Source organism: Falco biarmicus, chromosome 10, assembly GCF_023638135.1.
Source record: "Falco biarmicus isolate bFalBia1 chromosome 10, bFalBia1.pri, whole genome shotgun sequence".
Classification (NCBI taxonomy): Eukaryota; Metazoa; Chordata; class Aves; order Falconiformes; family Falconidae; genus Falco; species Falco biarmicus.
In genome coordinates, this window is record NC_079297.1 from 12,959,964 (window position 1) to 12,985,980 (window position 26,017).

Here is a 26,017-nt window from a genome sequence, read left to right on the forward strand (position 1 = left end):
CAGAAATTCAGCTGTTAACCACAGAAAGCTGTGAGAGTTTGCTTAGCTGAACTGTTTTTTTTATTTTCTGTTGAGTTTCCTCTCTTAAAATGGTAGAAGTGTCTGTGCCAGTAGGATTCCTGGGCTTTCAGTTATGTTTTGGAATATATCTGTGAAAAAACAACCCCCTCAAAAAGGCAGAAGGGAAGGAACCCAGCAAGGTGCGTTATGCTCTAAGCTTAGTTTTGTTAAATAACTGCTGTTTTGACTTTTCAGTAGTTTTGTGTAGCATCATACTCATTTTGGTGCAGTAGATGGCACACAATCAACATTTATTTGCAAGCATGCTGAGGACTGGTGAGCAGAAATCAGGCTGTCAGAGGGATATGTGCTCCACAGGTACAAGAAATAGAGTTCTGTGTCATGTAGAGGCAAAAGTTCTGTGTCATGTACAGGAGCAAGCATGGGCATGACTTCAGAGGTTTATAAAATTTTCCTGGAGAAAGCTGGTTCTTTGAGTGACGGAAGACTGCACGAAATGGGGCCTATTTCCCATTTGCAACCAATTTAGTATCGTTTTAACAGTTACTTGGCCTCTACTGTATTTCAAAGGCCTGCCACTTATCCAGTGAAAATCATACAGGGTAATTTTTACAAGAAGAAAACAAAATCCTTTTTCTGGAGTCTGAGAATGTGAAGTAGGTAACCACTATTTAATATCAGGTCAAAAAATAACAACAAAAAAAAGACACAACAATTTCTCCATCCTTTTCTTAAGGTATAACACAGCTGATAGCTTTTCTTTTTATCAGGCTGAACAATCTCGTAGTCCTTACCTCTCTTTATAAACAAATGAAAAGAACCGCAGCTGGAAACAGGTACTTTGTTCACATAATGACTTTGTCACTTCTAGGCGGGCTGGGGATTTTGTAAGTCACGGGAAGAGTTAGTGTTAATATAAGTAACTTTTTCAGATCGAAGTTGCACATGACATGCTCTGGAAAAGAACCAAAGTTGCAAAGAATTAAGTGATGTGCACTCACCACGCTGTCAGGAACCTGCTCATCAGAGGTAAGAGAAACTCAGCTGTTCCAGGAGCTATTTTTTGGTGAATGCATAGGCTTTAACTATCTCCTCAGGCAAATCCATACATGTTTTTTTTTCAGTTGGATTTTATCATTTCCTGCAACACCCTGTTTACAATAAAATATTTGGCAAGCTTCATATAAAAATACTTTATTGGGGTTTTCAGAAGGCAGCAGACACAAGGAAAGGTACAAGCAGACTCAACAGTGCACACCGTCAATTCTTAGTACACTTACTGCAAAGGATATATTTTAACCCATATATAATGGCTTGACTGAACATGTCACAAGACTGAAATACCATATACACAAAACAAGACATCATTTAAAACCTGATTTCACATGACAATGCTGATCTACTCAACAAGTACCACTGGAATAAAGTTGGATAGCATTTTATTTTATTCCTAGCAGCAGCCAAAAAGCAGTTTGCTTACAACAGCGAAATGTAATTGGCAATCACAACATCATAAGCTTCTGGGTGCTACTTTGCAGCATTTGGGTTTCTATTTGCAAATGTCATTTTCAGGCTTACAATCTTGAGCTTCCCTGTACAATGCTGTTAAATATGAGCATTTGCCATGGCAACTAATTACGTATTTGTATTATTGTATCACTGAGCAGTGCCAACAGAGATGGGCAGTTGAAGTATTTTGCTTTATGGTCCTATCACCTCCGATCCCAAAGAGGTTACAGAATAAATGCCAAGTATAATGAAGCAGAGATAAAATGCCTAAGAATTTATGTTAAGGCTGAGGCTAGAGCCCCGTATCTTGAATCTGGTGCTCTATCTGTGGAATTAGTTGACTGCTTCAAAAAATTTAAAAACTGAAAAAGAGAAAAACTGCTTTTGTCACCTGGATTGGCTCAACCCAGGACTCCATTCAAATTATATATTTTAAAAGGAAGCATGCAGAAGTTCTGGAACTTGCTAAAATTAAGAGTTCTGAAACTAACTTAAAAAAAGAAACACAAGATGCAGTTCTCTCAGTGTTTGTCATTCCCTGACACATTCCCAAAAAAGTATTTTGGAGATCCTGCAGAAGAGATTTTAAAATGTCTTTGGGTCATCATGAGGGAGGCCATGGAGAAGGTGATGCTCTGCTGGCGCCTTTCATGGAGCACAGCAGCTCCGAGATCTTCGGGTCTGCCAGGACTCCCAGTCCTGCAGGGCCAGGGACTGGGCTTGCTCCTGCCGCACACCTCCAGGCAGCAGGGAAGCTCCCGTGTGCTGTGGGACCACTGGTTGGTGTGTGGCTGGACGCAAAAGAAATGGGATCGGTTTTGAAGCAGGGATCCAGGGGTGCTCAACAGGCTGCTTCAGAATGCTCAGTATCTCTGAGTCTGGCTGTGACCTCCTTAGGGCAGAGATGTGCCTCTTCCTGGGGGGTGGAGGGGGGATCTCTTGCACCACATGCAACAGGGCTCCAGACTATGGCTGTAGCTGCTAAAGCGATGAAGATAAATGAGGTGTTTTCCTTCTGAGGTTCGTTCTTTTCTTTCTGTATCACCACATACGTCTAATATCTTAAGTGCAAGGAAGAATGCTTCCATTTATGGGAAAAATCAGGTCTGAAAACAGGTAAACTGTAGCTTAGTCCAGTAGTTTTAGATTAGATATTTATTTCTGTTAGCTTTTGTTTTTCAATTTTTATTTTAGCAAAACGCCAGTGCCGCTTGGCTGACTAGGTGGCAGCAGAGGTCTTCTGTGGCACCTGGAAGTGGCGGACACAGATTTCACTGCCTGTAGTTAATGTCAAAACCCCCTTGTCCTGCTATTCTGCGTGCTTTTTGTTGTTGATGAACTAGAACAAAATAACAGTGGTCTCAATGCTGCCTTCCTCGCATACCCCAGACCAGTGCTCTCAGGTTTTTCCAAGGAAGCATGCTACTACTTTTCCATAACATGGGTGTATGAAGCCAGGGCTCGTATCCACACACAGGGCTGGCTTCACTTCCAGCAGTTCTGCAGGGGATCGTGAGGTTGAATCTTTAGCTTCTTGGGACAGAAGAGTTTAATAAAAGCTCTTCTGAAGCTGTAGTGGCAGAGAGGGTATAGGACAGGGTTGACAGCCGAGTTGATCCACAGTAGCCAAAAGGAAGTCTCGTACCAGAAGTCAGAAATGCAGTGGCCATGGCAGCCAGCACGGATGATCATCAGGAGTGTGTATGGTGCCCAGCAAATCCCAAAAATGCCCACAATGATTGCCAGTGATTTAGCCACTTTCTTGTCTCTAGAGAGCCTGAAGCGTTGAGTCATGCTCTGGGACGCTATCCTCATCCGTTTCTCTAAGGACAGAGTGGATGCTGAATTCCTACAGCTCTTCTTGTTGCTACACTTGGGCTTGCTGGAGCTCTCGGAGCTTGTTGACAGTGGCTCTTTGGCATCCAGGCTGGTAGCAGAGGCTGCTGCTTGAGCTTTGCTCTTAGAGAGGTCGAGGGTTTCAGCTGGCTCGTTCTGCTCCCACTTACAGCATTTCAAAGAAAGCTTTGCTTCTGGGCTCGTTTCCATCTCTTCAGTGAAGGACTGGTTGTGCACTTCATGGAAAATATCCAGGCGTATTTTGGTACGCTTCTGTATGTTCAGGTAAATGCTCAGGTTGAAAAACATTACACTGATGAAAGGAGTGAAAAACTCCAGCATAGAGGCTGTCATGAGAAAATACCAGTTGTAGAAAAATTCAGCGTAGCATTCCCCTGTGGGTATGATACTCCGGCCTGATATGTACTCCCAGCTGATAATGGCAGGTCCGTAGAGCAGGAACGCTAATACCCATACCATCACCATCTTCAGCACCGCTTGCTTGGTGTTGCCTTGCTGAGCTCTGTAGGCGACCTGCAATGGGGAAACCTTTTCATAAGTATGGTCACGCACCCTGGCTTGTTGAGGCTCCTCACAAATGACCTGTGAGCGTTTCTGGTAAAGTTGCTAGGCAATATTCCTGCGGTCTAACAAATTCATAGGCCACAGGCAACAGGAACAATTGCTAGATAAATCACGCTCCTGCAGGGTAGACTCACGAACCCTCATCTCGCAGCTCCGAAAGCTGACACGGTGTCTGCTTGGTGGAAATGTACTGACTCGGTTGGAGCCCAGCAGCCTGCTGCACCCCACCGCTTGCCTGAGCTGCCCCCAGCGAGGCTCTGTGACCCCTGCGGAGAGGGATGCCCCAAGCCCTGGGCCAGCCAGGCACACAGCCTGCTGCACGCACGCTTGCCTGAGCTGCCCCCAGCGAGGCTCTGTGACCCCTGCGGAGAGGGATGCCCCAAGCCCTGGGCCAGCCAGGCACCCAGCCCTGCTGTGCTCCGAGCCCCGTCACCCATCCTTGTTGGGTCAGGGGACGAGCAGAGGCAACAGCTCGGATCTGTCCGCAAACTGCTCGACACCTCCTGTGAAAGGCTGAGCATTCTCTCACCATGAACCCAGAGACCTCGGGGCTGTGCCCTGCCAAAGTCGGTGCCACAATCTACTGCCATGGTAGCCAGGGAGAAGCCGGTGGTCCGACTGCAATCCGCTGCTTTGCCCTGGAGATAATAAGCCCCGAAAGTCAGTAACAGGGCTGCTCTCCTCGCTGACTCACCCGTCCGCTCCTGTTCTGCCATCTGGGAAGGGCGCACCTGCACGATGGGGTCTGAACCTTCAATGATTTAATTACGCCAGAAACACTAATCTGAAACCACAGCTGAATGATGTATTTGTGGGTAATTAGTGCTTTCCATCACCAGGCTGAAAGATTCCTAATTTCTGGAGGATTCAAAGAGCTTTTAATTATTGGCGGGGAATAAAGCAGGAGGAGAGTTATTCCCCTCTCAGCTGCCATGACAGGACTCACCGCTCTTGTCACCGAGAGGAATCTGTCGTAGCTGATCAGCACGATGTTGAAGACCGAGGTGGTGCAGAGCAGGTAATCAACTACCAGCCAGAGTTTGCAGAGGCTTCTCCCGAAGACCCACCTCCCCGTCAGGACATAGGGCACGTACAAAGGGATGCAGAAGGCACCTGCAAGCAGAGGGCTCCGTCTCCATCGGGACGCGGGGCGCGCCCTGGGGGAGCGGCGGCGCCGGGCCGGCTCCTTTCCGCACCCGGGAGCGGCCCAGGGGGGCGCGGGGCTCCGCCGGGGGGGACCGCGGGGTGCGGGAGGGGGAGCTCAGCGCGGCCGCGGGGGGCAGCCCGCGGGGGAACCCAGCGCGGCCGGAGGGGAGGACAGCCCGGGAGGGAGCAGCCCGGGGGGGGGGACAGCCCGGGCGCCCAGCGCGCCCCGCCGCGGAGTTGGTGCCGGTCCGGTCCGGAGTCCCGCGGGGCCACTTTACCTACTAGGAAGTCCGAGATGGCCAGGTTGAGGAGGAAGAAGTTGTTCTGGGTGCGCAGGCTGGAGTCCGCCACGAAGGCCAACATCACCAGCGCGTTGCCGGCCACCGTGACGGCGATGAGCAGGGCCATCAGCGCGCCCAGTGCCGCCGTGCCGGCGGCGGCGAAGCGCCCGGCGGCGGCGGAGCCGTTCAGCGCCCCGCCGCTATCCATGGCCCGCGCCGCACCGCACCGCGGGGCTGCGCCCCTCCCCGCCCCGCCCCCCGCCCGCCGGGGCCGCTGCCCTGCGCCCGGCGGGGCCGCCGCTCCAGCCCCCAGCCGCCCTGCGCCCCCCCGCATCCCCCAGAGCATCCCTGCATCCCTCCGGAGCATCCCAGCGTTCTCACTTCCCCTCTCAGCTCGGCAGCATCCTTGCATTGCCCCAGAGCATCCCTGCACCCCCCTAGAACACAGTCCTCCTTCCCTCTCATCCCGGGAGCATCCTCGCATTGCCCCAGAGCATCTCTGCGTTCTCCCTTCCCCTCTCAACCCGGCAGCATCCTTGCATTGCCCCAGAGCATCCCTGCGCCTCCCTAGAGCATCCCTACAGTCCCCCTTCCCCCTCAACCCGGGAACATCCTGGCATTGTCCCAGAGTGCCTTTGCATTCCCCACAGCAGGAACATGCCTGCTTCTCCCCAAAGCATCCCCTCCGAGACAGAGGCCACGGGGAGTGTTTATGGTTCCTGCCCCAGGCTCTCCACCTCAATGGAGAGGAGTGGAGGTCAAGGCTTATCTTTCAACCAGAGGTCAGCCAGGATCGCTCTCTGCGCCGGCAGGGCAAGGAGGGTGATGCTCCTGCCCCTGCCCCTCACTGGCAGCAGGAGGAGGAGGTAAAGCTGCCTGGGAACAGGCAACTCTTTAGCAAGTGGCCCTGCCACTTGTTCTGCAAACCAGGGACTGCTTGCCCACAGCCCCGGGCTCCAGGGAGGGGATTAATGCTCCCTCCTCCCTCCACTTGTTTAGCTTTTCATAGTTAAAGGGAATAACTTTTGTTTGAATGCTTTCTTCGTTTGGTGATACTCCCAGATGATGTCTACAAATATCTTAAGGGCGAGTGTCAAGAGGATGGGGCCAGGTTTTCTCAGTGGCGCCCAGCAACAGAACAAGGGGCAATGGGCACAAACTGCAACACAAGAAGTTCCTTTTGAATATGAGGAAGACCTTTTTTACCTTGCGGGTGACAGAGCCCTGGCCCAGGCTCCCCAGAGAGGCTGTGGTGTCTCCTTCTCTGGAGACATTCAAAACCCACTTGGACACGACTCTGTGCAACCTGCTTGAGGTGAACCTGCTTCAGCAGGGGGTTGGGCTAGGTGAGCTCCAGGGGTCACTTCCAGCCCTGACCAGTCTGTGGTTCTGTGATTCTGTGAAGTTACCTACCACTGTAAAACCTCTGTGTGCAGTGCCTGCTCCAGACTGCAGGAGTGAAAATGTCTTCACAGGTGCTGTGTCCCCAGGGTAGGATCAGCTCACCACAACCACCACCTCTGAAGAAGGGCATGGGGATGTGCAGAGCAGCAACACTGGAAACCAGAGAAGGATACTGGCTGGAGACCCTGGCCAGGAGCCTTTCTTTCTGGGGAAGTCTGGTAAGCTGTGTACATCTCTGAAGAACAGAGATCAAAGAAAGCAAGGCAAGAAAATTGTGTGAACTCAGAAACATGCATGAACTTAATGCCCAGGGGGTTTGCTGCCTTCTGATCACTCCAAAAGCTATTTTCACATCAGGAGTTGTTACAGCCTCGCAGAATTCTGCTTCAAACCCACTACCATGGCCACTGTCTTGATAGCAGATGCTGATCCTGCTGCGAGGAGGCTGAAAGGGCTCTTTTAAAATCATGGTGAATCATTCACAGCCAGCAAAGCCTGGAGGTGAGAGCACCTCACAGCGCAGCACAGGCAGGGAGCCCGCCAAGCACTCCCACAGGGGTGGCCTTTGGTGGCACCCACCAAAGGGTGGCCTCCAGCAAGGACCAGCCTCATCCTGTCCCTTGACTTGCCCAGCACTGAGACAAGTTGCTGGCTCCACGTTTACATCCTGGCTTTTCTTTATCCAGGGGCTGTGCAGGGGCAGCGCTGGCAGGCTGTGCCTGATGGGCAGGCGGCTGGGCAGGCCTGCAGCTGCCTGATGTCCCCTTCCTCCAGGGAGCCAAGTGTCCCCGAGCCACCCCAGTCCACTCCACGGAGGGACCGGCCCCTGCTGCTGCTGCATCCTGACGGAGGATGTCACTGTGGGCTCGTGGGAGCCACGGGTGGGAGAGCAGAGGATGCTGCGTGTGGGAGAAAGTCCTGGTCAGTGGGATAACGGCTGGAAGGTGCTGTGTGCCCGTGCCAGGCTTCACGGAACTTTGTGTGTGACTTCAGCTGTGCTTTGAGGAAGATCAGATTGAGCAACACACCTGACTGAATTCCCAGGAGAGTGTTGAGCAGCCCGGCTGTGCAGCTCTAGCGTGGCCGCAGCAGAGAGGACCTGAATTTTGTGCATATCATCTCAGATGTGATGGACAAAGGGCTTTTTTATTTCCCCCATGATGTTTAATGAACCCAGAGACCACTTCCATTCTGTCACTGTTTGTGATCTGGTCTTAAATGTAATCTCTAGTTATTCAAACAAACATTAGTATTAATTGAAATGTTTACAAATTCCAAATTATTGTGTGCATGTTGCAGCAGCATTATCACTGGGAGCTGTTTGCCGATTGTTAGCTGTCATTCATTATTCAGACTTTTCACCATCCAGACAGAAAGCAGAAACCGTACTTTGTGCCTAAGGTAATTTAGAAAGTGATTTGCAAAATGTAATGTGGATAAATCTCAATTATTGTTTATCCAGAGTAATTTGCCAGGAATGTTAGATAAATATGAGATGACAGAGCTTAGCAGACTATAGTTTTCCTGGTCCTGATGTTTCTCTCTTGCTTCAGCAGAAGAGCAAATACATTTTTAATTTATTTCAGGAATCATGCTGTCTTGGTGATAAAGGAAACCACCCAGCCTAGAAGGGGTAGTTAAAGCAGGTTACATACAAACATGCAAGCAGATGCTGTGATAACTATTGTTTTGACCTGGCTTACACTGTACATATGCCACAAGTAGATGCCCTGTATGTTTATAAGTGCTTATATACATTCATATAGGGTATATTGACCACCCTGCAGTCAGGACCTGGGGTCCTTTTCTGGGCTAGGAGGCCTCTGGAGACTCAGAGCCTACATACTGCTTAATCCGTGCGTAAATACAGGGGCCAACACGGGACCTTCCCAGAGCGCCAGAGCTATAGCTCAGCTATAAGCTCTCCCAAGCCTGGTTTCTCTTTATTCTAAGGTTGTGACAGAAGCAGGGACTGGTGATGGCAGATGCAGAGGTCCCAGCCCAGAGCTCCCTCCCAAACTTATTCCCGAGGTCTTCTGCCCTGCTGCAGGGACATCCCAGCTGGCTGCAGCGAGGCACTTGGAAGAGCCACAGCTCACAGCCTGGGTGCTAAGGTAATTCGGTGTTCCCTGAACGCACACCCATGGTTCAGCCACACTAGCAGACAAGCCTTAGAAGCCCCTGGGAAGGGTGAAGAGCTTGGGGCACCCTGCTGCCGCTGCTTGCAAAGCAGCTCTTCTCCTGGGGGGCTCTTGAGCAAGGAGTTGGGAGTTCTCTTCCCCTCTCTGCTTCCTTCCCCGCTTTATTTTTGAGAAGCGTTTAGCTTGAACATTAATTCTGCAAAACTTCTATATCTTTAAAAATGAGGCAAGGGTAATATGTGGCTTTTTGAAGGCTGCTTTGTACTAGAAGAGAAGCCTGCACTTGAAAGTCATTTTGCATTCAAGCAGAGAGCAAGAAGTGAATAAACCTCTTGTAAGATGTCTGTTCTGGGGAGTTTCTCTCTGATGAGAAGCCTTCAGACTAAGCGACAAAAAGCTTCTGCAGCCTCCTGGTGTTTAGGGAACTCAAGCTTTGGATGTAATTTAGCTGTTGGCCCTATCCTGGACTTTGGGCGCTGCAAAGCCTGTGCAGTGCCACATCACAGAGAAGTGCCTGAGGACCACCGAGTGCTTCTGGCTTTGCTGAGCCTTGCTGGTGACCATTGCCACTCTGCTTGGTACTGGTTACTGTGGGGAAACAGGCCATCAGTCTGACTCATGGGGTGTTTTGTACATGCTTTGTATGCATGTGGCTTTGTGCCACTTGCTTCTGTGTCTATTGTTCATTATTTTAGGTTGGAAGTCCTTGAGGGACCAATTTGGAGTTCCCTTTGCACAGATACATTTCCTCTGTTCAGCATCTCATTTATGTTTTCTCCTGTGACTTGTAGAATTGCACATAGGTTTACAAGGTGGGCAGAGGAGGTATGGAGAAGTTCTGTCTTCTCCAAGAACTTGCATCCAAATAAAGTTTCCATGTGAACTCATTATGTTGGCCACTGAAGACACACTGCTGGGATCTGCGCTTCCCAGTGGGGCATCTTCTTCTACAGGTCAGGTTTGATTCTCCTTCTTTCTAAAATTTAGCCTCCTATAAATTCATTAAATCCCCATAATTATGATATTATAAAAAAGCTGTGGTTTTATTAAATGTGTAATTCAAGATGTTTTCCTTGTAACACAAGGTACAAGGCATATGCTATAGACCCTGTCAAATCAAAGTCTGTTTTACATGCATCTGTTTTGTCTTGGACCACTGTCACTGGTTCCTCATGCATTTATTTGCAATTCATTAAGATCTCGAAACAACATAAGCCAAAACACTGCATGTGGAGAACCGTGCTACAAGACCTGTTTTCAGCTTCTTGGGGCTGTAGAGATGCTGAGATTTTGTTAGATGCTCATTGTCTTTCTAATGAACCAAGAAATCCAGATGCAAGGAGTTGGAATGCTCCTGGCTCTGGGAGGCATGTCAGCATGTCTGTGATGAGCTAACCATTGGATTGCTTTGTTATTTTTATGTCATCCACTGAAGTTTTATTCCATGAGATATCTTTGTAGCTCTGAAGAGTACATTAAAGAGCTTCTTAAAGATGGCACCATCTTGCCCACAGGTAGCTCTGTTATACAGTCAACCTGGAGCTAGGGGGATATTCCTTTTTTGGTGGTTGATTAAATATTGATACATAATTGACTGCATGTCCCATCTTCAGAGACTGTGTTGTTCTTCTATAAATGACAAAGTGATAATCATGCCTGAGTCATTAAAACAAAAACAAATTTATACTTAATACACACTGTCTCCCTGGAGTTTGTCTTGGAGAGTACATGACCTGAAATCACTTTCACACACATCCCAGTCCAGACCAACCGAGAAAGTCACAGCCAAATTCCATGTACAAATACTCGTGACTCCACGAGGCAGCAGATGGCTGAAAAGGTTAAAAAATTTGCTGCCCCTCTACTCCAGGCACATCAATAATTCAGTGCTTCCACTGATGCGCTTGGCTCCAGCCAAGGAATCACAAAGTGCACTGACATCAGGAACAGTGCCTCCATCGCAGGGCACAGATGTCTGGGCAAAGCATCCCGCCCGTGGGTGAGCTCAGCTGCACCGGGGCACAGATGTGTGCCCATCTGAGCGTTACTCTTGCTTGCTTCTTCGTGAAGGGGAGAGATGAAAGCTCCTGGAATAAATCAAATAAAACCAGTAAATCAGGTGCTAATGACGAGGGGGTTATTCATAATCCATAGGGACAGAAGTAACGTCCTCGGGATGTTGATGGGCCTCCTTCCACCCACCATGGAGGAATTTGCACTTTGGCACAGGTTTAGATATGCATCATTGCGATTACACAGCGAGAACAGCTGTGTGCTGAAATCAAGGGTTATGGAAATCAGAAGGCACATTAGCATCAGTAACATTTAACGGGGAAATGGGAGTGTTCTTGACACCTTCTCTTTGATGTCTGTCTGTCTGTGCCATGAGGGCAGAGCTCCCACACCGAGGAGTTTGCTCTTCCAGGGAGCAGGGCGGTTGTGCAGGGCTGGAGGCAGTGCAAGCTCCAAACCTCCAGGAGAGATGCTGTTATGGCTGTGCATGAATTATGGTTCTTCCATTGCTTATTTCTGTCCCATGGAGCCAGTTTGTCTGTGAAACTTTAAAGGAAGAGTTGATTAAAAAAACTCTTTTATGTTCATGTCTTTAGTGATGAGAATTGAAAGTGCTTTGGCATTCGCGCAAGTATCTGTCACTGTGAAACCCATCCTTTGGTTTATTTCCTTTTCTTCTGCTTTTCACCATGGGAAATCTTTATTGCATTTGGAAAATGCCTTTTTTTGAGATTCTCTCACAAGTTATCAGCACATGTGGGTGAGGGTAAGGGCAGTGCAGCAAAGAAAAGAGATTCCAGAATGGCTGAAGAGGAAATCTCTGGAGCAGCCTTTGAGCTCCTTTGCCAGACCACTGAGCTACTGCACAAACAGGGACACCAACCCTCAATATAAATATTTTACAGGTAGCATCAGAGGATAGGACACAGAAAATGCCATGGGAGCGTTTCCTATTCTAGAGATGCCTTTCCAGTGAAGTGCTACCCTTTGATATATATTTCTATTTTAAAAACAAACCCAACAACAAGCTGTCTGTCAAACCTGGGGAGCTATTAGCACTGAAAAATAGCATGGCAATCCAAACCTGGATGGGACGTCAGGAAATCACTTGTTGGGCGTGCTTCGTCCTGCTGCTCAGCCAGATGTCAGAACAGCTCCTGCTGGTGGCAGGAGGTCTTTTCCTTACCATACTGTAAGGGATTTATAAGTTTGATGTTGGATAAAGATGATGGTGACTGGAATAGTCCTCAGGAATGCTAAGTATCCTGCGAACCACCTTTCAAAAAGGTAGGAAGAGCACTAACGTCCCTGCTCCCTCAAAGCAGCATGTGCTGGGAGCTGCACTGCGCGGCTCCAATGGCAGCAAAGCCACCGCGTCTCTGAGAAGGACCACAAGTGCTGGAGAGGAATTGCCCCCAACCTGGGCACAGTGTATGTCCATCTGTGTTCAGAACAAGTCCTACATCTTTTCAGTTCTTTCTTTTCCTTCCTTCTTTCCTCTCCTTCCTTCCTTCTTTCTCTCCGTCCCAGCTGTAGCTGCAACCTGCAAATCCAAATTCCCAAAGTGTCCAAAAACTGCTTGTGGTTGGGTCTGTCCCCAGCTGCCGTGACTGGTTTTGCCTTCTTGGGAACAAACTCCTCAAAATGACAAATCACCTTCTCATCAAAGAAAGTCACATTTCTAGTCTTGTGCAAACGAACTGCACTTTTGAAAGCATGGAATTGCTGCATTTAGCTGCCCTGGGGGAGGAAAACACAGAAGAGCAGGATGAGTAATATGGTTAAGTAATGAAGTAACTGTCTGATCAGAATAAACACCTGGTTCTTGTCAAGGCCAATTCAATATTGCATTTTGAAATGAAAACTTCAGAGCACAAGGGGAATAAAACCAAAAGGCATCCAGCATCGGTCAGCTTGGACCAAGATGGTGGCTGCTGTTAAGATCAAGAGATGTTTTCAGAGGCAGCAGGGTCTGATTAACAAGATGTGATATCCATGTACAGCTGCTACCAAGGGTGCTGGAAGCATTGTGGCATGTCGAAGAGCAAACGTTAAAGCTCTGTTGAGAAAGTATCTGTTAAATTTGGTACCTCACCAGGGGAGGGTTTAAGAAGCAGTGCTGGGCTTTGTCCCTAATACTTTTAATGGCAGTAAGCGGTGTAGGTTAGGAGTGATGTGAGGACGTTTAGGAAGGACTAAGCAATTTCTAATTGAAGCCAGTGTTGTTCCCAGGCAGATGGAAAAACGGAGCAGCTGTAGAGAATGAGCTGTGTTTCCCTGGGCTTTGGTGCAAGCTGCAGCACAGTGTGCTCCTTAATGTTTCATCAAACTTTCTAAAACTTCTTGACAGTAAGCAATTAGAGGGGCAGAGTTTCAGCCCATTTGTGGAGTCCATGGTGTTCTTCAGAGCTACCACCAGGTTCTCGGGGGAGAAGACCTACAAATGTCAGCTCCTTCGCTTCCTGCAGGGGCCCGGAGGCGGGCAGCTCATTGGTGAACTCATGTTAATATTTAATAGACTTCCTGGGTTAATTAAGTATATTACTTTATATAGTAACTAACATATCTCTAATATGTATCAAAATTTAATTCCCTTTAATTCATTACCGCCGCTCAACGTGGGCCCAGTTCTCCCTTACACAGATGCAACCCCGCTAATTCCTTGTGTGCACCAGGGAGGACAGCGTGGCCCTCGTGCTGCGAGATCCTTTCCAAGCAGAAATAGAAAGAAACTTCGCTCTTGTCTCTTCTCAACTTGACTAAACCAAGAGAGTTCCTTCAGAGCCACGCCAGTGTAGCTGGGAGCAGGAGCTGTCCCCAACACTCCCATCAGGTGCTCAGTGTCTTAGAAGCTGGAGGGTCCCTCAGGCACGATATCTGAGGGGTGTTTCTCTAAGTCAAAGCTTGGATTCGCTCTCTGGTGCTTATTCCCCAAGCACATATGGTTGCAAAAGCAGCACAGTGTAGAAAGAAAAGTATTTCTCTGAAGAGCAGAAGGCAAACAAGGTCTTTGTTGCTGAGATTAGGAAAATCAGCAGTCTATCTAGCTGTAACTAGATTTTTTTGTTTATTTGACTTCTGCAAAGCCCCTGGTAAGGAAGCCTGGTGCCTCCAGGCTGCTGGACAGTGTCTAGCCGAGAGGGACTGAAGCTTGTTGTTCTCTCCCTCTGCAGTGGCTCCTGTGAAATGATGCGGTGGCACCTGCCCAGGTCCTATGGACAGCACTTCCGTTCACCAAGACCCCCCTCTTCAGGAGAACCCCCTCTCTCACACGGGCAGAGTCCCCTGCGCTGTCCCAGGCTGGGCTGCACCTCTTCAGAGTAGGGGACACTTTACTCGAGCCAGCTGCGAGAGACAGAGGAGGGTCCTGTTGGCTGCAGCCCCTCAGGACGGCCCAACAACGCGCTGACAGAGCCCTGGGGGGGCACACAGCTTCCCACCGGTGACCTCTGCGGAGGGATGCTTCTCCCCCCCGCCTGCCTGTCGCAGCCTGGTCCCTTGTCGCCTGCAGACTCCACATCAGTCTCATTTAGAAAGACCTTCATCTGTGCAAGGGTTTTCCCTGACTTCTGGCTTTTCTCATCACACCCTGTCACAACCCCATCCCTGGCTGTCTGTGACAACGCCAAGCCTGCCCTTAGATCTGTCTAACAAAGGCAGATGGAAAATGTATTTTATATTGAGCTTTGGTGTGCCTAATGTATTCCCTTCTATTAGCTGTTGCTCTAGGTCCTGAGCTCTGATTCATCATCTTTTCAGGCTTCCTTTTGATGTTCGTTATAAGGCAGCAGGGACTAATAGAGAGTATGTCAGGCATCCAGCTGCAAAAGCATGGGGGAAAGGGATTAAAAGGGACACAGTGACAGGAGGAAGACAAAGCATTTAGGAAGCATCAGCACGCTGCTGGTAAAGATGCAACGATGCTCAAGGTGTTTTTGCTGGTGTTATCTACCATCCAAGCCCAAATCTACATCCCTGGAGCTGCTTTGGCCTCTGGTCATTTGGAATCAGATTTGGGCAAAGAGAAATAGGATGGGGCAAAGGAACCAGAGCCCTCCCGAGCCCAGAGAGGAGCTGAAACCTCCAGCAGGTCTGTTTATTGAACTGGCTTGCAGCAAACACTGTTTTAGCAACAAAATCCATCTCACCCCCAAGCCTGGTGTTTGCTGAGGTTTCTGGCGTGTTCCTCTGTGAAGAGGGGGAGTTTGCTGCTGCTGTAAGTGACGGGATTCTCATTTTCCTGACTGTTTATGAGATGCCTCTTCTTGTGAAACCACCCAGCTCAGCCACCTTGGGGGAGTCCAAATGCTACGTAGCTGCCACTGAAGGTAACAGTCACTGTGATCTTAGCAGAGTTCAGAACATCCTAGAACAAATCAGGGGGAAAACAGGAAAGCTGAAAGTCCTCCCCTCCGCAATAAGTGATGATGTCCTGCCAGCACTGACTGCACCAAGCAGAGTGCAGCTGTGCTGGAGGTGGGAGGCAGGGTGCTGGGAGAAGCTGTGGACAAGGAACAACGTTAGACACCTCTGATATGAACTGAGGAACTGAATCACACAAGAGCTGTAAGAAAAGCAGATGTGCAGGAGCTGGGTCTTCCTTCCAGAGGATGTTTGCTGTCACCCCCCTGGCTGTTGTCTGCCTCGGGATGGCAGGGTCACGGATCAGATCCTGCCCCTCCAGGGGACGATGGTCAACCAGAGATTTTCCTACGTGGTGTAGTGCAAGAGTGTATAGGAGCAAGGATTTGGGGGATGCCAGGAGCCAGGTCTCCTTTTAGCCTGCATGATAAACCCTGCCTGCTTATCCCAAAACCAGCAGCCACAGAAACTGCTCTTACTCTGTCGCTTACCACTTCCCTGCTGCACCAAGGCTGTGAAACATCGCCTGTTAACAGCGACGGGGAAGCGAGAAATAATTCCCCACCTGTCTCTCTTGTTCTTGCCTTTCTTTCCAAGGGCCTAAGAGGCACAGTGAAGCTTGAAAATTAATGGCAACTCGGCACAAAATTCCATCATGCAATTTTTGCTCATGTTTCTAGCTGATGAAGGCTGGGTAGGTGCTAGGTGAGTGCAGGATTCCTCAGTAATTTCCTTGGGAAAGAGAGGAGAGCAGCAAAAATGCAGCAAAGATGCATCTGGAGTGAGGATATTGAGGTTTGCTGTGGTTATACAGCTCCCACAGAGCCCAGGGGGATCTCTGGTCACTACACAGAGGTGGTTTTCCTATTTCCCAACCAGATGCTGCAGGAGAGAAAAAGCAACAATCCCCCATGAGCAGAAGGGTGCTCCGTGCAGCTGGGGCTGGCTGGAGAAGGGCCATCAAGGCAAGTGGGAACAGAGGAGGGGACCAAACTGGGGCCAGCTGCCTTTAGTATTTCCCTGGTGGCTAAAAGCTTTGGCAGAAAGTGAGGAACTGGGATATTCACCTTCCCCACCTCTCACCAGGTCCCACCATCCTGCCACCACCTCCCAGCCAGGACCCCAGTGCAATTTCTCTTTTAATTCCCCCTTGCCTCACTCTGCTTTAACTCTGCGATGGGTTAGGTGGTTTGCAGGAAAGGCTCTGCCTGTCACTTAGATGCTATTTCCCCTTCTCTGCTTCCCACCGTCTGTCAGCATTGTCTGACGGCATGACATGCTGCGATAACGGGAGGGATGGCAGAGCACGGCGATAAATTAATTGCATTTACTCAGGTACAAGATGAATTGTCCAAACAATTTTGCAAACAATTGTGTGTAGAGGCACAGAACAGTTTTCTGAAATGGAGTTAATAATTCCAGTTGTTAATAAAGCATCACACACAGCTGATGCTCTTCCCAGCGCCCACAGACGGGCTTTGCAGATCCCACTTGTTTGCAGGCAGGTTGGGAAGGAGAGGGAAGCGATTCTGAGTAACATTTTCATGTGACACTTGGCATTTAAGAATATCATGGCACTGTTTTAAAGCACTTCACCAGTTTCAAAACAATCCCATCTGAGCTTGCAGGTGTAAAAATGTGCTTATGTGTTTGCATGTGTCAACATTATAGGTGTGATCTCCCCAGCCTGTCACAGCCCTTTTTTGAGCATCAGCATACACTGACAGACTTTCACATCCAAATTCATTGTGCAAAGTGCACAGTATTTTGAAAAACAGTTCCTAAATAGATACTTAGTATTAAGCAAGAAGTGAAAGCAATTGGGAAAGTGGATGGGTTGCTATTTACAGCAGCTAGATTTCAAAAAGTTTTAGCAAGTTACGGACCCTCTTGAAAGCACGCAGTAAATATTCCATAAAATTCCTTTAATACAGTTATCATTATTAAGATTTTTTTTTATAGTGATACTAATTTTAGCAGCTCAGACCACCTGAAGTCAGCCTCCCTCTCCCTTCCCTGGCCATGCAGTCCTGCAGAAGCATGCCCTGAAGAGATGATCAAAGCTGATGGAGCTTCGGGGGATGTGCTTCAAAAAGCTTTCCTATTGCTCTGCTCATCATCTTCACAGCTCCGGTCGCTGTGTCAGACTCATGGCAAGTGCGGAGCCGTGGAAAAAGCAGTGCAAGGACGAGGAGAAAGGATTGTGTCTAATTGCTCGCCTGTAATTATCTGCCATTGTGCATTCTGTTAGCTCTTCCTGCTTCTCATTAGCATAGAGCGGGGAAAATATTTAATTGCAACACCGCTCTGTCTATGACATTATCTGCGAGCAGAGCAGATCAAATCAGCCTGCCTTGTGGGGCTAAGGGAGCGATTAGCTTCTGCAGGGCAGCGGGTTACAGCTGATGAAGATCAAGAGGCAGAATACAAATCATAGGGTGCTGCGCACCAGCCTGCAGTTGCACAAGTGCTGCCTTGAGCAGGCTTTTCTCTCCTTTCTGCTGATCACTTGGTGGTGGCAGAGTCCCACATTCCAGTCAAGAACCCAAAGCATATTGCAATGTAAGGCTGATTTTGCGAAGCATCCACTTCAGCTTGCACGCTCTCAGTAGGACACGGCTGAGAGCAGAGACACGGAGCTGCAGCGCGGTGGCTGCTAGAAACCTGGGTTTGAGGTGGGCACACACTGCTGTGCCTTGTCACCATGTCCTCTGTGCGGGCATTGCACACTGGCATCAAAATGCAATCCTGGGGTTGCACAACTGCAGCAGCTGGGTGGCTGGGAGAGGAACAGACCTCTCCTCTCAGGAGGCTGTGAGAGGAGAGGTGAAGAATGCACCAAAATAAAGTTGCATTTGCCAAGAAAGAGGTTCTGTCACGGTGAAATGCTGCTGGTCACAGACTCTAATTTTATTGATGTGCATGTGAAACTACATGCATTGGAGCTGCTTCACACAGAGCGACCAGAAGTGGAGGCAAAACTACCCAAACTTGACCCGCCATCTGGTTTCCAGTGCAGTGAGAGACGCTAAAGCCACACGTTCCTCAGTGCCTGCTCCTTTTGCCCAGGCTGGAAGCTCAGCTCAGGGCCAGTTTGGCCGGGCATGGACCAGGGGCAGCCCAGGATGTGCGGGTACCCAGGTGCCCAGGGCAGAGGTGAGTTTGGCTTTGAGCCGGCTCCATGCTGCAGGGAGACACCTTGGGACCAGGGGATTTCAGAGGCGGCTCTGGCAGGACTTTTCCCTACAGACTGTGCCATAAAGTGAGGAGGTGGGTTTCAAACCAATGCTCTCGGCTCCCGGCCACCCCTTCTCCTGCAGGCAAAGTTCTTCCTTGGCCGTCGGGATCTGTGCTCACCAGCCGATCTGATCAGCGAGGCTGGTAATATTGACGCTATGACTCTGGCGTAAATGTCACCACACAGCTCTACAGGCACCTGATCTCCTGCGCCAATTCCCACAGCCTCCACGCTGCCACGCTGCCACCACGTTAGCCATAACAGCAGACTTCATTAAAGGGTGGCAGCCTGCCAACCTCCAAGAGGCAGAGCTGAGCTGGCTGTGCTGCTTTCAAAGGGGTACTTTTTAAAAAACCACTGGGAAATAGCAAGGCAAGCCCTGCCGCGCCGGTGTCGATGTAGGTCAAACATCTGTTTTGCCTCAGGTCCATCCCCTGGGAAGAAGCGCTGCGGGGGGCTCGGCCGGTCCCCGAGCCTGTGGCTGACCCTGCTCCCAGGATGCGACCCTTGCCAGTGGGGTGCACAGCCTGATGTTCAGTCCCACCTCCATCCTGCCCCGCTGGAGAGGGTGATGGAAAAATGGGGTCCCCCATTTCTGTGGGCTGGGGTGGAGGTCAGGGGAGCTCTGGGCTTTCCCCCTGTGTTGCTCCGTGTGTGACAAGGGCTTGCAGGCGATGGCCTCACACTCCAGATGTGTGCTGGCAGGGAGCTGAACATGCAGACCTGCTTCCCTGCCCAGCTTGCCTGCATCATCCTCAAGGCAGTTTGGCCAATTCCTCATTTTTTTTGAGCCTCAAGTTTATTCACTTCTGTGACAAAGTGAGATGGAACAACATATTTCCATAGCTTTCAGGGATCTAAACATCTCCTCCCCAGAGACCCCAGCAGGAGCAATGGATGGTGACCACCTAACTTCGGTCCCAGCCCTGCTGTGGGGTTGTCATGGCATCTGCCCCGCTGGGCCCTTCCCGAGGCCACGTGCCATCTGATAGTGCCAGCGCAATCTTGATGCTGGCTACCCCCATGGATGGATACTCGCTGCCCCTTCTCAGAGGACAAAAGCCTTTTTGCATCTGGAACCGAGTGTGAGCCGTCACACAAAAGCAGGACAGGGACAAACCAACTGCAGGAGGAGAAAGGTAAAATCCTCGGGTACCACTTTGAAGCAGTCAGATCCCTGTGGCACATGTGCTTTGCAGCTCTAGGCAGATAACAGACAATACCCTGATTATGGGAATGCATTTACCATTGTGCACCAAATTGTGTGAACGCCTGGTTAAAGAATAGCTATTCCAACAACAACAAAAAAAGACCAGAGAAAAAGAAATCAGCCTTTGGTTCCTGAGTCATCGCTTTGCTTCGCACTCAGGATTTGGTCCACTGTGTGTCCAGAATAATTATTAAGCAAGTTCTGATGGAAGAACTTTATTTACCCAGCCTCAGAAAGGAAGAAAAGAATCCTTAATAGTTGATTAGATCAAAAAAGCATATTTTATTTTTCAATAAGTGCTTTAGATGTAAGATCAATGGCTTGAGGTTGATTGGTAGGAGCTGTTTGCAAAGACCTTAGATCTAATTGTACGCAGGCAATCACACAGACTTTTTCTTTGACTAGACACCAACCCTCTTGTACTGATGGGGGAGGTACCAGAAAACAGCAATACTTTGCATTGGAGAGTTGCTCAGCAACTGCCCCATATTATTTTTGAGTCGTCCCCGAGTACAGCTTCCCTTCTCTTTGATCTTCACATAATTTTTGTTGCTGTTACTTCTCAAAAAAGACAACATTTTAAAAGAATTGCACCTCCATTTGCCACAGTCTTTTTTTTTTTTTTCCCCAAGCGCAGCCAAAGCCTGATGACACCAGGGAAAGCAGTGCATTTCTTTGCAGAGGGGACGTCAGAATTAAGGTCCATCTACTCTGCTAGAGCCTGTCACGCGGTATTGGGGAACCTGGTCTCCTACAGAGATTTAGCATCTGTACATTGTCCATATATGATATTCAGAGGCAGAATGATGGTGCTTAGCTTGTGCCACCGAGCAGCCACCCAGCTGGGTTTGGGCAGATGAGCTGGTACTAGCGCTCCCATCTTGGCAGTTTTTGGTTAAGAAATGGAGATGGGGTGATTTGCCTGGAGAGAAGCCTGCCAGGGCTGGGATTTCTCACCCCACTGTAATCCCAGACAGAGCTTGCAATGGAAGGCATTACTCCATGGTCCTGATCTGGAAGGAGCATCACACCTTGCCAGCCAGTTATTATCAGCCCGGCTGACAAATGCCTTTATGTGATGCAAAAAAGTGATCCACTCCGAGCTGCTCATCCTGAACCAGTGCTCCTCCTGTGCTCTGGATGACACAGACCCCTTGTGGGGCCCAGAAGAAAGGAGCTTCTGGTTATTGTGGTGTATCTGATCCTTTTCTCTCTCTCATTTATTTTCTGCTACTGCCACACGCAAGTGGGTAAAAAGAGGTTTGCACCGTGTTTGGTCTCTCCTGGGTACCACACGTAGAAGAAGAGCAACAAGTAAAACACCAAGTCCCTGCAATATGAAAAAAAAGCCTCCAAGACCCCTAGAATAGAAAATAACTCATGGATTTAAATGACATTTGCAAATATGAGTTGGGAGCATCTTTTCTGAAATCTCTAGACACCAGCGTTGTACAACTGCTGCTGCTGCAGGGACTAAAGCTGGGATGATTCAGTGAGGGCTAGCACAGTCCCCGCTGCAGGAGGACACACGCAGCTCCTGAGCCAGGTTGCATCCCAGCCGGAGGCTGTCATCAAGGGAAACAACCATTTTCATAATTTCTCTGTGGTCTCAGAGTGACCCCATTAGGCAATCAGTTACCCGGGCAGAGCTGCTGAGCCACGCACGGGGGGTTCCTTCATTGCTTTCCCCAGTGAAGGGTGGCAGAAAACAGCTGGTTTGTTTTGCTGGTGTTTGACCAGTTGCCACCCAAAAGTCTGAAAAACAAAACCCTGAAACATCTCATGCAAATTAACACCCGAGGCAGCAGAAGGAAGCAAATTTCTACATCCAGGAACAATTTCAGCTTGAAAAGTCTAAAAATAGATTTTCTTGCTTCAGGAATTCTAGCCTTGCCTTGTAACTCGTGGTGCTGCAGATTATTGCATTTATAATTTAAATGTTGGATGGGTATAAAATTACTCGCGTGGGAGTTATTCAATTTCTGGTAAGTACACTTACATTAAATAGCGGCTGCACATACAAAAGATAGGAAAAAGCCCTTCCACTTCTGTTTGCCTGAAGCGGTGAGAACATGCACAGCCTCACAAGGCTGCTGTTGTGAGCAGATAATCTTTTTTTCCTACTGAAAACCTGATAAAGTTCACCACGGCTGAAAAGGCATTTGTGTCCCCTCTCTGACACTTGGCATAAGGCTGCTCTGGACTAATCCCTCTCTGGGCTAGGAAAAACCCCAGCGCTGATCTGAGCGCTGCCAGGGATGGCTCCTTGTCTAGTTTCCAACCATGCATTTTGTCACCTCGGTGCCTGTGAATCTGGAAAGCCCTATTTCACAGTGTCCCTCTCCTGGGAGTGTGTCTATTCCCCTCCACACGCGGACAGAGGGTTGAGCTTGCTGGGCATCATCAGGTGGATCATGTACGGGACAACCCAGGGGAGGGGTGGGTGGCTGCTCCTGTGCTCACCCCTGGTGGGCTGAAATCTCTTCCTCGACTGTCCCCATCACCTGCCTGGCTTTCCAGCTGCCTCTGCGTGTTTGGTTTTGCCTGTGCTCACACAGACGTGTGCAGGAGACCCTTCTCCAGTGCTGCCTGAAGAAACAGCGGTGGGATATCCGTGGGGCCACAGTTTGAGGCCATGCACCCAAATTAATGAGTTTGTATTGGATCGATGGGAAGAGGAATAGACGGGGAAAGGGCCACCTCGCAGCAGGCCCTGGACGAGTGGAGGGTTTTGACAAGGCAGAGATGATGGTAAGTTGCAACCAATCTCATTCCAGCCTTTAATTTGGAGGCAGGAGTTGGGATTCCCTGCAAGGTCCATCCTTCCTGCTGCCTAAAATGCTCCCACATCTCTGCTCAGTGCTTCTGGAGTGGATGCTCTGTGTTTACGGCAACTGGGTTGGGGTTCTTCAGCCTGGAGAAGAGAAGGCTCCAGGGAGACCTTACTGCAGCCTTTTGATGCATAAAGGGGGCTTATAAGAAGGATGGGGACAGGCTTTTTACAAGGGCCTGTAGCTATAGGACAAGGGGTGATGTTTTTAAACTAAAAGAGACTTGATTCAGACTAGATATAACTAAGAAAGTTTTTACAATGAGGGTGGTGAGACACTGGCACAGGTTGCCCAGAGAGGTGGTAGATGTCCCATCCCTGGAAATGTTCAAGGTCAGGTGGGAACAGGGCTCTGAGCAGCCTGATCTAGTTGAAGATGTCCCTGCTCCTTGCAGCGGGGTTGGACTAGATGGCTTTTAAAGGTCTCTTTCAACTCAAGCCATTCTATGATGCTGTGATTCATTTGAGGAAATTGAAGGCTCATTGGTTGTTGTTCCTTCCTCACCCCACTCCCTCCTGCCCCAGCCTTCATCCTCTCTGCCCCTGTGCTCCCAGGGAAGGGCTGTTTCTGGTCTGTGCAAAACCACTGCCAAAACGGCAGTGGTGCCATCTGGAAAGCTGTTGTGGGAGGATGGTTCAGCTGGACCCAGCCTGAGCTGCATCGTTGGCAGACCCCAGCTCTGCACCCGAGGGGCTGCAGCAGCTCCGGCACTGCAGCAGCCTGCCAGAAGCCCTGGCCATCCCCCACTGGTGTGTCAGTGTTACTGGGGCACTGGCTGGCCAGGCAGCCTGGGGGGTTCAGTCATTTTTTCTTTTTCTTTTTTTTGGTGATGCTGTTTGAATTCAGACAGTGCCAGCCTACTAATGAATCGCATCTTGGTCAATTAGAAATTTCCTGTGAGTCGTGGCTTCTTGGACATCGCTCATGCCAGTGTAAATGCCATGCTTGGAGACAAAATTGAGCTCCGGCAGCCAGGGAGAAACCATCCCTATGTGTAAATGAGGAGACAGTACCTGCAAAATTCACTTCTGCACGACAGGGCTTGAGAAACGCAAGCGTGCTTTGCACCCCGAGCGGCTGAACACATGTAAAGTGGCTTTTCCTCCTCCTCCTCCTCTCCCAGCCTGGTTCTCACCCCCGGTGAGGAGGAATCAGTGGACATGTGGAAGGTGCTGTGGGCAGCAGTGCAGGCATTGCTGGAAGCCCTCAGCCGGTGGCCAGCTGGCAGGGCTCCCTCCTGCCCGCCGCTGCCCACAGGGCTGCGGATGCGGGCATTCGTGCCCGGCGCTTGGGAAACGGCCAGGCGGGCACCCAGGAGGGATTTCTCTCTTCACAAAGCTCAGTGGCTGTGTTTTCACCCATGGTGAACACCTACCCTCAGCACAGCTCCCTGGGCTGGAGCGAGGATGTCCTTTGGGGTCAGGGCATCATTTATTTTACACAGAAATGGGGACCAGGGGGGATTTTATCCTTCTTTCATCATCAGGGTGAGGGAACGGTTACTTGCCAGCTGCAATTTCAACCAATCTGCCTTCACCATTAGAGATGTCTAATTTGGCATTTAGCTTAGTTAAGGTAAAAAATGTTTTTTCACAGTGCCCAGACTGAGTCCACCTTACTTATGTGTTACCAAATATACACACAGTAATCTAAACGATTCATGGTACTTTAATACACAGCGTAACAGAGCCCCTTCCTCCACAACAGGGTCCTTTCTCCACTTCTGATGGCCATTCTTCCACCTAATCGCTTGTTTTCTCCCGTTCTCTGAAAGAGCTCCCTTGGACAAAAATAATGCTGGACATGTAAGACATCATTGTGAATATCAATGAAGGGGTTTTTTTCTTTTCCTTCTGCTCCCAGTTCCTCCTCTGGGCTAAAAGTAAATAGTCAGCTGTAGCTGACACAGAAGCTGATGAGGGAGGCACATTAGTTTCTCTGCCTGTCGGGGATTGCTTGTATAGCAGACTTCAGATCCAGAGCCAAACTTCCCAACTCCATCTGGGACAGCATCAGGGACAGGATCTGATTTCTTTTTTCATGCTCAAATATTCTATCTATTTAATTACTCTTTTTTTTGGTGGAATTTCACAATGAGACCCTTTTAATACTTATTTTTTAAAGCAGTCTCTAAATTGGTGTCATTTGTTTCAGGGAAGTTTAGATGCTAATTTGCAAGCACAGAAGATACTGAGGCGAGATAAAATTAATCTGGAACTTATTCTGATGGATATGTGTGAATTTGTAGTTACTAATTAGTTTGTTCTAGTGGTTGCCTAGGGACCAGTGAACAGGACTTTGTTACTTTTAGTACAGGAGACTGTCCCAGCAAGCAGTATGTGCATATAAATATTTGCTGGATCAAAGGTGCTAGTTTTACAAAGATAAAGGAAATTACATGCTGAATTGATTTGGAACAGTCTATAGTTTATCAGTAAAAAAAACTTACAGTCTGCTCTACCCAGTGGTTTTGGTTTTGTTGGTTTGGTTTTTTTCCTTTTTGCAGGTGTTGCTTGCAACCACAAGTGCTAGGGTTAAAATCCAGGGATTTTTTACAATATTGCAGGGCTGAACTGGCCTGAGCCCATTCCCAGGGTTGGTAGATGCCTCAGCTCCCTGGTACATCGTGAGGAGGTGGTACCCTGGGTGTGATGGCAGTTGTCCTTGTGCTGTGATCTCTGCCAGCCCTGGTGGCTGCTCCCCATGCTGTGAGCTGCAGGTGTTGTGCAGGAACACTTGGAAAATACATGTGCATGCCACAGGAAACACTCCTCCGCTGTCCATTCATCCACAAAGCCAGCAAAATGGAGAGGGAACTGGTGCTGACTTGGGGAAACACCAAGCTACTGAATTAATAACATCCAATTCAGTAAAGAACTTAATGAAATTAATTTACCCAGCATCAGCAATACTTCTATATTACCTGGGCAGTAGAAATCTGTTTGGCTTTCTGACTTGGCATGGGGAGTATCCAGAAGAAATTATCCCTTATACTGTGCCCTGCCTCATTTGCGCACACCCATCCTGTTCAGGCGCTGGTGATGCGTGAGACCCTGGAGACAGAGGGAAGTCACTAAGGAAGCACTGGGACAGGTCTCATTTCACTCACACATCAATTCTTATCTTGCATCAATACGTATAGTTAGCTTCTATTGTCTTGAATTTCCAGAAAGCAAGCATCATGCAAGCCACCAAATTAATCTCTGATGTAAGTACTGCCATCCATAGATAGAAATTTGGTCCAAAGAGCACAAGGGTAACTTCCCATGCCACTGTACACATAGCTAAAACCCCAGACATTGTAATTAATTCTAAATAAAATGCTCTTGTGGCCAAGTTTGACAAATAAACCTCTATTAGGGTATAAAGCATCATTGATTGTTGGCAGATTAACTGGCAGCAGCATGGTGGTGCATGGGCACTGGGAAAATAGAGCGTCT

The 26,017-nt window shown here is 49.0% G+C and overlaps 1 protein-coding gene across 1 annotated transcript; it reads right to left on the reverse strand.

Moving 5' to 3' along the window:
• Positions 1–2,843: 2,843 nt before the first annotated feature.
• HRH3 (histamine receptor H3) lies at positions 2,844–5,601 on the reverse strand. The gene is made up of 3 exons (XM_056354522.1): positions 5,376–5,601; positions 4,898–5,064; positions 2,844–3,900 (listed from the first exon to the last, which is right to left on the reverse strand). The coding sequence occupies exons 1-3, from the start codon at positions 5,584–5,586 to the stop codon at positions 3,016–3,018; spliced, it is 1,263 nt and encodes a 420-aa protein (XP_056210497.1). The 5' UTR covers positions 5,587–5,601; the 3' UTR covers positions 2,844–3,015.
• Between the last annotated feature and the right edge of the window lie 20,416 nt (positions 5,602–26,017).

Coding starts and splice junctions, on each gene's coding strand:
- HRH3 (XM_056354522.1), bottom strand. CDS start 5,586: ATGGATAGCGGCGGGGCGCTGAACGGCTCCGCCGCCGCCGGGCGCTTC. Junction 5,065..5,375: donor CATCTCGGACTTCCTAGTAG/GTAAAGTGGCCC, acceptor CTCTGCTTGCAG/GTGCCTTCTGCATCCCTTTG. Junction 3,901..4,897: donor TCCTCTCGGTGACAAGAGCG/GTGAGTCCTGTC, acceptor TCCCCATTGCAG/GTCGCCTACAGAGCTCAGCA.